The sequence below is a fragment of the Cydia amplana genome, chromosome Z (genome assembly GCF_948474715.1).
Source record: "Cydia amplana chromosome Z, ilCydAmpl1.1, whole genome shotgun sequence".
Taxonomy (NCBI): domain Eukaryota; kingdom Metazoa; phylum Arthropoda; class Insecta; order Lepidoptera; family Tortricidae; genus Cydia; species Cydia amplana.
The window spans coordinates 23,506,788-23,518,895 of record NC_086096.1 but is presented as its reverse complement, the minus strand read 5'-3'; the positions used below and the strand labels follow the sequence as shown (position 1 = coordinate 23,518,895).

At 35.8% G+C, this 12,108-nt stretch overlaps 1 protein-coding gene across 1 annotated transcript; it reads right to left on the bottom strand.

Annotated features, from left to right (window-relative positions):
- Positions 1–410: 410 nt before the first annotated feature.
- Positions 411–11,872, bottom strand: LOC134661289 (gustatory receptor 5a for trehalose-like). Its single transcript, XM_063517283.1, has 11 exons — positions 11,674–11,872; positions 11,265–11,599; positions 10,219–10,340; positions 9,948–10,127; positions 5,104–5,252; positions 4,889–5,011; positions 4,641–4,795; positions 1,670–1,720; positions 1,421–1,583; positions 683–772; positions 411–608 (listed from the first exon to the last, which is right to left on the bottom strand). Exons 2-11 carry the CDS (start codon positions 11,402–11,404, stop codon positions 486–488), a joined length of 1,296 nt encoding a protein of 431 aa, XP_063373353.1. The 5' UTR covers positions 11,405–11,599; positions 11,674–11,872; the 3' UTR covers positions 411–485.
- Positions 11,873–12,108: the final 236 nt, after the last annotated feature.

The window sequence follows — 12,108 nt, the reverse complement described above, 5'->3', positions numbered from 1 at the left end:
AATATTTTTATTTGTCAAAATACTTATGATCGGTACTGTATATTCCTTTTTTACTTTCTATTATTCCATCATTCAATATTATTTTATTTGGTATTAAGCCATTTTGAACAAAGTTTAATTATTTCAGGTTGACAGGCTGAAAACTCAGCTGAAGTTTGATTGGGTGACGTTGCAAGGAATGGGACTATTTTCTCTAGATAGAACACTATTACTGAGAGTAAGTTTTAATTTTGAATAGGTAGCTTATTTCTGTCTTGTACGTTATCTTTATTGACAAATTCGGAAATTTTACTTAGCCAATTCCAATAAATACCACGCAATTATTACAATATACCTATACAACTCTTTATAACGATTAACAACGATCCTTTCAGGTGGCGGCTGCTATTATTAAATACGAATTAATATTAATCCAGTTTGATAATTAGTCAAACAGGAGGATATCATAAATGCAAGTAAGGGAAGAGAAACAAAATTCATAAGCATTAAACTTTACTATTAGAAGAGTTAATAAATATTGGTATAGTAATGGTAGAAGGCGACGGCGTTGGTGACACTCCAGTGAACTGCATGAGTACAAGTTCATAAGTCACAATGGTTCCAGCAATCTAAAATACGACATACTGTTATTAATTTAGAAACATGCAAATTGTTTTTAATCATATATCGTTCATTTACTTACCGTTAAAACTAATCCCCGTTTTACGTTGAAAAATTTAAGGCCACTCAAAGCAATCGTATCACCGTGTATCTGATCCAAAAATCTTTGTACCTGTAAAATAAATAGGGTGACTGGAGAAACAACTTTTATTAACACTCGTTGTCAGTCTCGTAGATCACTCTAAAATCCCTAGTTTTATGATATATTTTAATGTATACAAACAAACATTTTTATGACAGTTTTTATAAGCCCTTTCCATAATCTTAGCCTAGAATAATTTATATTGTATTGTATTGTGTTGTATTTATGATGTAACTTAATATGATGAAATAATAAATAAATATAATTTTAAATCTATTAGGTAATTTCGCATATTAGTAGAACAGTATAAGACTAAACAAACGAAACGAATAGGTAGTAAGTAGATCCACCCTATACACACACACACACACACACACACACACACTTTATAATTTAGGTACATTTCATGAAACCGGACAGCATTTTATGAGCCGGTTTTCTCATAAGTTAAGCCAGAGACAAAACCGACTAAAGCAATAAAAGTGGACCTCATATTGTTTTTGAATAATTATTGTGCAAAATAGAAAATTATCATAAAAAATTTTTAGTACCTTTTAACAACTCTGATTTGTCCACCCCCTTTTTAGTTTTGGTATATATGCATAATGTACCTATTTTTCTATGTTGATCAATAAGTATTTGATCCTGATTTGATCTAGTCATCATGAAGGACATTACCTCTACAGAGTAAGCTGTGGATGGCACAAAGTAGAGCGTGTGCGCGGGTTCCCGACTGGCGGTGTGCACGCGCGCAGCGATAAGCGAGACTGCCAGGGAGCGCGTGATTAAGAAACCGAACGAGTACACGAAATATACCGTTTGCTCATAGCCTTGAAATGGTCTGCAATTTGAAATTGACAAACAATTGTTTAAATTTATGAACAGAAATTGTCGTAGAAAGATAATCTGATGTGGACGTAATTTTACCTTTCATCCGGCGCTCCTAGCCGACATGAGGGATTTCTTCTTATTCCCTCCCTGTGGTTAAATAGAAACTGTCATTACATTGTTTATGATGCATTAAAGAGCCCAGAGGCAATATACGTCGATTTAATGATACATTCTACTTTGCATTAAATAAGACTCGGCTGAGTGGATATTATATAGGTATGATAATAGTGACAAAATACTCTTTTTAATCTCGTTAAAATTTCTGATGTAGAAAAACCTGTCTAATTCATGAAAAACCATAAAATTGTGGAACTTTTCTTTGATTTCGACCCTACTAGTCTGATCGACACCTCACTTATTTTCAAAGTCAAACGACAGCAACAAGCTTACAATGATGTAAACGATGCTATTTCAAAAGTAGTAAATTGGTTCAATGTTAATAATTTATTGTTAAATGAGAAAAATACTAAATGTATTAAGTTTGTCACTAGTAGTAACGTTAGGCATGTGCAAACAAGTGTCATTGTGAAGGATGAGGAATTGAAATTAGTTGATAGTACAGTTTTTCTTGGTATAACTTTAGATTCTAAACTCCAGTGGGGTCCCCATATTGCTACTCTTTCGAATAGACTGAGTTCTGCAGCTTTTGCAGTGAGCAAAATCCGTCAGTTAACTGATGTGAAAACAGCTCGATTAGTATATTTTAGTTACTTCCATAGCATTATGGCATATGGTATTTTACTGTGGGGTGGTCCTTCAGAGATAAATACCATTTTTGTTCTGCAGAAGAGGGCTATTCGAGCAATATACAAAATGAACCATAGAGACTCACTTAGAGATAAATTTAAGGAAATTGACATAATGACAGTGCACTGTCAATACATTTATGAGAATATTCTGTATGTACATAAAAATATTGTAAATTTTAGAAAAAATTGTGAAATTCATAATATTAATATAGTCAAACCTGTATAAGTGAGAGCTCAAGGGACTAGAATATTTTCCTTGCTCATAGAGGTTTTTCTCTAAACCGAGTTTCTCACTCTTAGAGATTTCTCGCTTAGGCAGGTTTGAAAAATAAGTTGCAGTGATATGTTCTATTACTAAAATTACTTATTCGATACAGCTAAGTAATATTTATGGAAACCAAATTTACTGAGAATTTTGTTTTCGTGAGTTCCCGTTCTCGAAAGATACTTATTGAATTTTTTATCGTTAACACTTATAGGTAGGTAGGTTATTTAGGTGGGCATTCCTAGAATGTGTTCAACCATTCTACACAATCAATACGTAGGCACTGAGCAAGTTTGATCGAAAATATCGGTTCACGACGCACATTTGTTTTTTTCAAAGGATCAAAAACAATGAACCTATCTAAGAGACAAACCCTTTTTATAAACAATTAAAAAAATGGTATGATGCAACACGCGCGCGTTAATTCCACGAAAATGAGAAAGTATCAAAAATAACGGATAATAATTACTCTCAGGATTCTCCCTTATAAAGGCCAAGGGATAGACAGTCTCTGATATAGAGGTTCGAACGGGACAAACGACTCTCTCTTAAAGAGGTTTTTATCTCACGCTAATAGAGGTAATCTAAGGCAAAAATGACGGGACCTTATAATTTCTCTCGCTAATAGAGGTTTCTCGTTTATCCAGTTCCACCTTAGCCAGGTTTGACTGTACTAGAAATTAACATAAGCTCGCAGTGCCCTTCACTCGGCTCCATAAAATTAAAAAATCATTTATGGGTAATTGTGTGAGATTTTATAATAAACTTCCAAACCATATTACTGAATTATCTATTAATAAATCTAAGAATTATGTAAAGCGTAAACTTATTTCTAAAGCGTATTATACCACACAAGACTACATGAATGATAAAATAACGTGGGATTAATTGTTATTTGAAATGACTATTTATTTATTAGGTATATTTGATTAATGATGAGGAAATTGATATTCCGATGTACTTCTTTTGTGTTTTTTATTTATTTATTTGACATTTAGATTTTATTCTAGAAACATTCTAGACTAGTATTTTTTATACAATTTTTTTCATGTTTGACTATCCTTTTGTGAAATTCTTAAATTTGTGTTAAATTTGATTTGTATAATAATCCAATATTCTTATGGAATAATAACATCAATAAATTGCTCTGATAATTAGCTTAAGATAATTTATAAGTATGTTACGATTTATAAGTGCTTGTTGCTAGGCCTACATGGATAAAGTATATTTTGACTTGACTTGTAAATCCAATGTACCTACTTATTATAGTTTTTGGTCAATCCTAGAGAAAAGGGCCTGTGCTACTAAACACAAAAGTGTAAACGCTCTAAAAGCAACACTTACCAGAGAATGGGAAGAAATATCCTTGGCGGAGTTGTGGCATTTTGTTGAAAATTTTAACAAACGTTTGCGTTTGTGTATCAAAGCGAAAGGAGGCTATTTTGAAGGCAATATTTTTTTGTTGTACGAGTATAAAAAGAGTGTAGTTTTAATTTTTAACTTATTTTGTACTAGTTACGCAAGTACAATAAAATAATTAGAAAAAAAGTTGTCAACGTATTTTTGGGCCATCTGTATAGTTTGTCAAAGGACTGTCTCATTTCAAACATAGGCAGAGATAATAATACTATATTTGTCTTACACTAGTACCCAAAAGAAAAGGATGAGTATAGTTTTCCTGGTTTTTACTGACTGACAAATTGGTTTGACCAACTATATTCCAAATTTTAAATCGATAGCTTCAGTAATTCTCGAGATATTTAGCAATGTGACAGACAGACGGACGGACGGACGGTCGAACTATACGGGTTTCTTTTGTACCTTTTTGGTACGGAACCCTAAAAACAGCCAACCCTTTTTAAATGCAAGATGCAATGGTTTCCCTTAATTAGAACGCTTTCAATAGGCGAAGTATAAGAGACCATTTTAAATTTCTTGCTTAATTATTCTGAATGCATTATAAATAGCAGTTTACTATCGGGATTTTCCTTACGCAAGCGTGTGAAGAAGCTGAATGCAAATGAAAAAAAGATTGTTTGCGAACGATATAAAAATTATGCTTCCTATGACGTCATCGACCCGTCGAACCAACCCCGTAATGCGGCTATAATCCTCACGCAGAGTGCGCCAAAACGAAGAGGGAGCGTGCTGCAAAAAATAACGAAGTTTTTGTTATATGTACAATGTAGATATTTGGTGGGTATCAAATTATTTCTTGCGTTGATGATGAATTTCACTTACCTTTCCAAAAACTGATTCAATTCTACGGTTCACTTGTTCGAGTCGAGACGTCAGATAGAAACTAATGCAAATCACAAACACGTCCGAGAAGTTCCAGTTAAAGGTGAATTGGATGCCGATAATCTGTAAAACCGTATAGGTATCGAAAGAGCTGGCGGTTCTGAGAGTAGAAATAATTTAAACATTTATATTATAAAATAGATTGCCTCATTCACCTGCGTAAAAATTGCTATGTAAGGACTGTATCCTGTATATTGGAAGATCCAAGGAGAACTGGCAACGACAAAGGCTTCATACACATTATTTCCTTTCTGGCAATCTATAATACCTGCTATCGAGGACAAATCGGAGAGCACGTGTTCCACTGCAAACAATGAAACAGAAATCTATTATACATTTACATACCTTTTTAACGGGGATTCGTGTTAGGTATATAATTGCTACCTATATTATTTTTCAAAATGAAAAACCAAAATTTCAATTTCATGACATTAATAAAATACCTACTTACATTTTATTGCAAAATCTGGCACACTACACGGTATGTGACACTTTAGTCCTGTACCTATGTATTAAAAACTATCTGAGGATTAAAATATTTCGTTTGGATATGTAACCTGAGGTAATTTACATTTAAATTGATAATTAGTTAATTTTACGATTAAACGCAATTATTTTTAGTCACTCATGCGACATGTGTGAATTAAACCGTAAAATTAGCTTAATGTTATTATGACACACGACACTTTAATTTCAATTAAAAATCATAACGCATAAGAATAATAATCACCATTAATCCTTATAGTTTTTAAAAGTTGTACGAAGAAAGCCTTAGTAAAAGGAGGTGGTCAAAGGTACTCATATCGTTAACTATTATTACCTAGTCGGGTCATTAGTTCTACAACTTTTGTTAGGATGGTGTTTTGGTACACAGCCGCACAAATTTTTCATAGAAAAACATATCAGAATATGACACTCCGAGCCAAACCATGACTGATGACGGGTGGTGGCCATGTTAAACGCCTGCTCGTTTCACTGATCTACTGGGTCACTTCAACAGACATACTTTACTTACAAGCAATCAGTTTGGTTTCACAAAGGGCCGTTCCACGACCGATGCTGCTTCGGTACTCATTAAACATATTTATAATATTTGGGAAAATTCTTGTGATGCAATTGGCATATTTTGTGATCATTCTAAAGCATTTGATTGTGTGGATCATGGAACGCTCATTTTGAAATTAGAACACTATGGTCTGTCAGAAAATGCCCTAAACTTTATGTCTTCTTACCTTAGCAATAGAACACAAACAGTTGTTGTAAACAAAACCCAATCTAGCGGAGCTGTAGTCCAATTAGGAGTGCCACAAGGTTCTATTTTGGGTCCATTCCTGTTTTTGGTTTATATAAATGATTTGCCATGTATAGTAGAAAATCTTTGTGAAATAGTTCTTTTTGCTGATGATACATCATTACTTTTTAAGGTTGATCGGAAATCTACCGATTATAGTGTAATTAACAGCACACTCGTTGATGTACTTAACTGGTTTACTATGAATAATTTGCTTCTTCTAAGAAAACCAAATGTATTAGATTTTCTTTGTCGAATGTTAAACCAGTCGATACTAAAATACTTTTGAATAATGAATGCTTAGAGATGGTAGATCAAGCACTGTTTCTTGGTTTAACATTGGACAAAAACCTACAATGGATTCCTCATATAGGAACACTGGCTAACAAATTAAGTTCGGCCGCTTACGCCGTGAGGAGAATTAGACAATTGACTAATGTTGAAACAGCTCGCCTTGTTTATTATAGTTATTTTCATAGTGTAATGTCATATGGTATTCTGGTTTGGGGCAAAGTAGCTGACATACAGACTATATTTGTCTTACAAAAGAGAGCCATTCGTTCTATATATAACTTAAGAGCGCGTGAATCATTAAGAGAACTTTTCAAAGAAATTAATATTTTAACTGTAGCTTCCCAATACATATATGATAGTATTATTTATGTTATTAAGAATCTAGACTGCTTCACTAAGAATTCTGATGTCCATAACTTTAACACTAGAAATAAAAATAAGCTTGCTATCAGAAAGTTTCGTAAAGTACAAAAGTCATTCGTTGGGCAATGCATTCATTTTTATAACAAGTTACCTGAGGATGCTTTAAGATTACCCTTTCCAGCTCTTAAGAATTACTTAAAAAAGTCATTGATGTTGAAGGCTTATTACAGAGTCGAGGACTACTTGACAGACAAACATGCATGGTCCAAACCAGAAACTAATAATAACTAGTAGCAATTAAAAACATTGTATTATGTATAGAGTTATAGGTGACACAGCTCAGGTAAGCAGGAAAACACATCAAATATTATATGTTGGTACTTAATTCATAAGAATCAATCAGATTTATATATGTTTTCCCATTTATTTTAATAACTATATTTTCTTTTCCTTTTGTAAGAATTTGATATGTTTTCTGAAAGAGCTACGAATTTGTATGATTCCATGTACATATGTATATTTTCTAAATCAAATTTTTATTACACCTTATGTGTATAATTGCATGAATTCTATAGTGATTTAAATTGTATTTTTTTTCCTTATTTTCTCGTAATGCATGTTAATTATAAGATGTAATTATTTTTGAAAAGATGTGTCCCGCCGAGTTTGTTGCCGGTCCCATAATGGGATACCCTCCTCCAATTGAGGGGGGATTTAAATCTTCTCGGGGCAGAGGTGTAGGGTTGGAGCCGGTCTACCTAGCTTTATTTGACGTTCATAAGCGCATTGTAATTATGCCTACTTGAATAAACTATCTTTTATCTTATCTTATCTTACTGTTGGTTATAGCATACATTTTACCATTTTGTTTGTTATTTTTCTTTTTTTTATAGAAAAAGTTCATTTTTATATAATAAGTGGTATAAAACTAAAACTAACTACAAATAAAATAAATAAAACTAAAAATTAAAAATGCCTATCAAAATTTTGAGCACTCGGTACGGTGCCCATCACGCAGGCAGCGTTCCCGCGCTGGATTGCTATGGCCAATCTTTGAGCGAAAAAGCTGCCTGCGCGAGGGTCACCTGTAGCCTCCCTTAGGCGTTTGCTGAGTGCCTAGTGGAGCCCGCGTGCCCCCCTACCCCACGGGCCGAGTGTCTCGACGCCAAAAGCTACTAATTCGTGTGCGCCGAGACAACTATATTTATTTATCTTGAAACGTTCTCGGATGTTAGACGCCTCCCCGGCCTGCTTGCTAATAGCTGAAATGTAGGACGCTGCCAGCGTATCTGCGTACGTAGCGTCCCAAACCAGCGCGCGGCCTATCCGCCAGGGGATCAACGACATCCCGTCGGGGCGCTTGCCGTCATCCCTTGCAATCTGGGGCTCCAGAGCCGCAAGGACGTTGGCACTGACGAGCGCTCTCCTCAGGATGTCGTTGAGCGCAGCGTGACGAAATAGGCGGCCGGCACCCGAGGAGCAGGCGAGTCCATGGTGGCCGAGGCGATCAACAGGGGCTCCACAAGAGGCGCAGCTGTGGTCCACACATACATCAGCCCCGCCCTTAGACCAATAGCAATTCTGAGAGTGTTTGGATCGATGAAAGTGCCGGTGTTGGGTGACGGATCAGGCGTGCAGCCATTGTCCAGACTCTGGTCTGGACACAGCTAGGGAGCCTTGAGCCTTTTCCTTACCCGACGACTTGTCAATTAAAGATTTCAGAACGGCAGTGGAGGCTAAGTTGTCCCAGGCCCTTTGCCTCTCGGGTCTAGGTGGCACATCTGGCAGTTCAGCTAGCCAGGCATTCCTGGCCTCATCCAAGCACGCGATCTCGCAGTTTGTTGCCGATGGGGCTTTAAGGATTTTACCTGCGAGATCAGACGTGCCATGGATTGAGGACAAGAATGCCGGCAGAGCAACACTCATTATTTTGCGTGTTCCTAGACCGCCAAACCTAATGGGCAAAGAAGTTTGGGTCCAAGCCTGTTCATAAAACGGACATTAAAAATCGATTCCAGTTGTGACTTAAGAACACAATCGATAGGTTGAACTAAACTAGCAACTTTCCAGATAGGGCAGCAACGAAGCAAGTAAGTAAATTTGGGAACCATCAAACAAAATTTTAAAATAAATAAGGCCGAATGGCTAGTAATTTTTATTAAACGGTCTGAATTAACACGAAATTTAGAAATAGATTTGGCCAAAACAGACGAGATATCTTCATCGAAAATGGGGGAGCCGAGAAGGTGGATATTATCCTTTGATAAGATTTTAATGTTTGGGGCCAAACTCGAGAAATTTTGAAGTAGCTGGGGTGCTAAAGAGGGTTCTAAGTTTTTGGAAACGAAAAATTCACATTTTGTTTGTTGTAAGAGTAGGTGTGTGTGTTTTTTTTTTACTGTATAGGAATCCAAAGAAAAAAAATGTTCGCCTGCAAATAGGATTTCGCGGTATTTCGATCCGCGTACCGCCTAAGCAGTGCCCGCGATCTTTGAAGCGTAATTTCTTTTAAACGTGCATTGAGAAGGTGACCGGTTTTTTTTTCTATAAGCCTGTAGCCCCAGGTCTTTATTTACTCGTATTACCCTTTTAAGCGTGGGTCTGCATATACCCATCTGAAGGCTCAACAGTTTTTGCTTACGCGCGGGATTTCTTCGTATTCGCTCCTTCACTGCTTGGATGACTTTCCTGGTAACGTTTAATGGTAGTACGATAAACGAACCTAAGCGTGATTTTAAAATTTTGTAAAGGTTTGAAAATTTGATTTGGTACTAACCTCAGCGGTGCAATGCGATAACAGCGCCTCGGTCAGTCTCGGTATTTTTTCTGCGCCGGCTCCATGTTTAAAAAAATGGCGGCAATGCCATTTTTTTCACTTAAAATATTCTAATTTCAAATGACTGTGTAAAATATATTTTTTGCCAGAGTTCTTAATTTGAAATTCGAGCCGTGTGACACAACTTATGACCTGACTAGGAAATCTAAGTATAGGTATTGTCCACGGGATGGAACCCGTTTTCCTGGAAGTTTAGCGCCAAGCATAATACTTACGCAACGCCATTGTTAGGACTAATACACATGACACCCTACATTTCTTTATAAGTGTCCGGTCAATGCTTGGGTCTGACGCCTCGGTTTTTGATATAAGTTGGCAGAGCCTTGGCCATCTTGTTGCCACGCGCAGAAATAATATAGTTGTTATGCAGTTGGTGACGTAGAATACTAAGGCCGCTGTGAATCAAAATGGTAGTTCATTTTAATTTGGTATGTGTATTTAATAATATGTACAGTATTTTATAAAATATAGCAAATAATAGCTTACAATTTGCAGAGAGATTAGGGTTTGAATCTGTAAATAACTTCAGTAAACAAAAAGACACAACAGTACATTGCCCGATGATTGACAAAAGGCTGTAGACAAATCTGCAAGATTGTATCTGAAATCTGAAACATTAATCAATGTGTGCTCAATATATGTAGATATTTATCATTGAATATGTTACTTAACGTAGTTAATTGAATTATCTGAAAGTGTCACGCGTCTCCTGTTTTCGTTTCAGGACTGTTGCTATAAAACTATGAATTACAAATGCAACACTGGCTTGATGGTAAAACAGTTTCTCTTCACACTTGTCGTGGTTGTATTTTCCTGTTTACGAAGCTCCTTTGGCCACCCGCACCCTCCAACTGATACGATGGTCATACTGGTCATGCAACTCTATCATTTACATACTTGTTAAATTGTAACAACCACGGTAACATACGGTAAAGGGGCACCATTGTAGACACTCTGAATACTCTGATGAACGAACTATACACATATTAGCATTATTCACATATACTCTATAAATATACGTATCGAATTTGCGGAGGTAAACCTAATTTTAGCTAACTCAGATATAAAGTACCGAGGTATTGACTTGACACCTCATGAACATTTGAAGAATAGAGAGTAGGTCCTCTATTGTACCTACTATTCAATTAGAAGAAATGAGAAAGTCTGGGTACGTACTGCGTAGACAAGATGTCAATCGTTAACGCTCCGTAGCCTAATTATCTCTCTCTATCACTCGTCTATAATAGAGCGACAGACACAGTTGCGTTTCGTTCGCTACGGAGCATCTACGCGCCGGTCAGATAAAATTTGCATAAATGCCGTCTTTTAAGATTGTATGAAAGAAATACATTTTTAACGGATAAAAGGTACAAAGACCTTGCTAAATTAAAAAAAATGGCCTAGACAGCTCACATAGATCATGACATATTGGCAAAACAAAAGATTTTCCTGACAAATTGATTTTTTTCACACCTATAACATATGGAACACGAGGTGAGAGTTAATCTTGAACAAAACCTTAGGTAACCTACCTTAATTTGGTCGTGTCAATTTCTGAGACACCAGTAACAGGGTTTAATCCAAAGAATTGACCTATAATGACAGTGAGCTTCATGGCTTCCTGAAATGTAGCCTGGTAGCCATTGTAATCGGCCGTTAGCAATGGGGTCATGAAAATTTCGGGTCGTAACTTTAAATTATCTGAAAAACAAGAATAAGTTTGATATGACAGTTGCGGCTTCAAATAATATATTAAATAACTCACAGATACTTTCAATGCCTTAAAGCTTCAGTTTTGTCGTTTGTTAATTTTGTTTCTGTAACGAAAAATAATTTTGAAGATTTCTTATTTTTGAACATTTCAAGTCTGCAAATGTTAGTTTGTACGTAGAGTAATTTATAAACTGAATCAGTTGTGTATGAATTTAAAATCACAGCAACTAGTAACAAAGTAATAATCGCGAATGATTATTGATAATGCTTGCCGCTGCACTAGAGCAACCAGCTCCCTTGCGTTACGAGTAAAGCGACAATGTTACTCTGCAATCATGTTTTCATTTGTAAACCTTGTAACATAACAAGCGCGATCGATCTTCTTCACAACAAAACGTGTTATTTTGTTGTCACAAACAGTCCTCGCAACTACGCCTGGCCTTGCTTCGGTTAAAACTACTCAACAAGTACTTAATATAAAGTAAAATGGACATTTTGACAAACACATGTGACCATTGAATAATCAGTAGTATTAAATCAGCTAGAAAATGTGTTTATCGTTGCGAGAGATGTTAGGTTCATTTTTAATGGTGTAGGTACTTCCGTTTGGGCCGAATACTTTTCGCCAAATATCATTTTCCAACAAACTTATCGCAGTAGTTT

Bases quoted from the DNA above. Each gene is read 5' to 3' on its own strand.
- LOC134661289 (XM_063517283.1), bottom strand. From the start codon at position 11,404: ATGACCCCATTGCTAACGGCCGATTACAATGGCTACCAGGCTACATTT. The intron at 10,341-11,264 runs GTAGGTTACCTA...TTAATGTTTCAG, and splicing joins ATTGACACGACCAAATTAAG to ATTTCAGATACAATCTTGCA. The intron at 1,721-4,640 runs GTAAGGAAAATC...ATTTAACCACAG, and splicing joins CAGCTTCTTCACACGCTTGC to GGAGGGAATAAGAAGAAATC.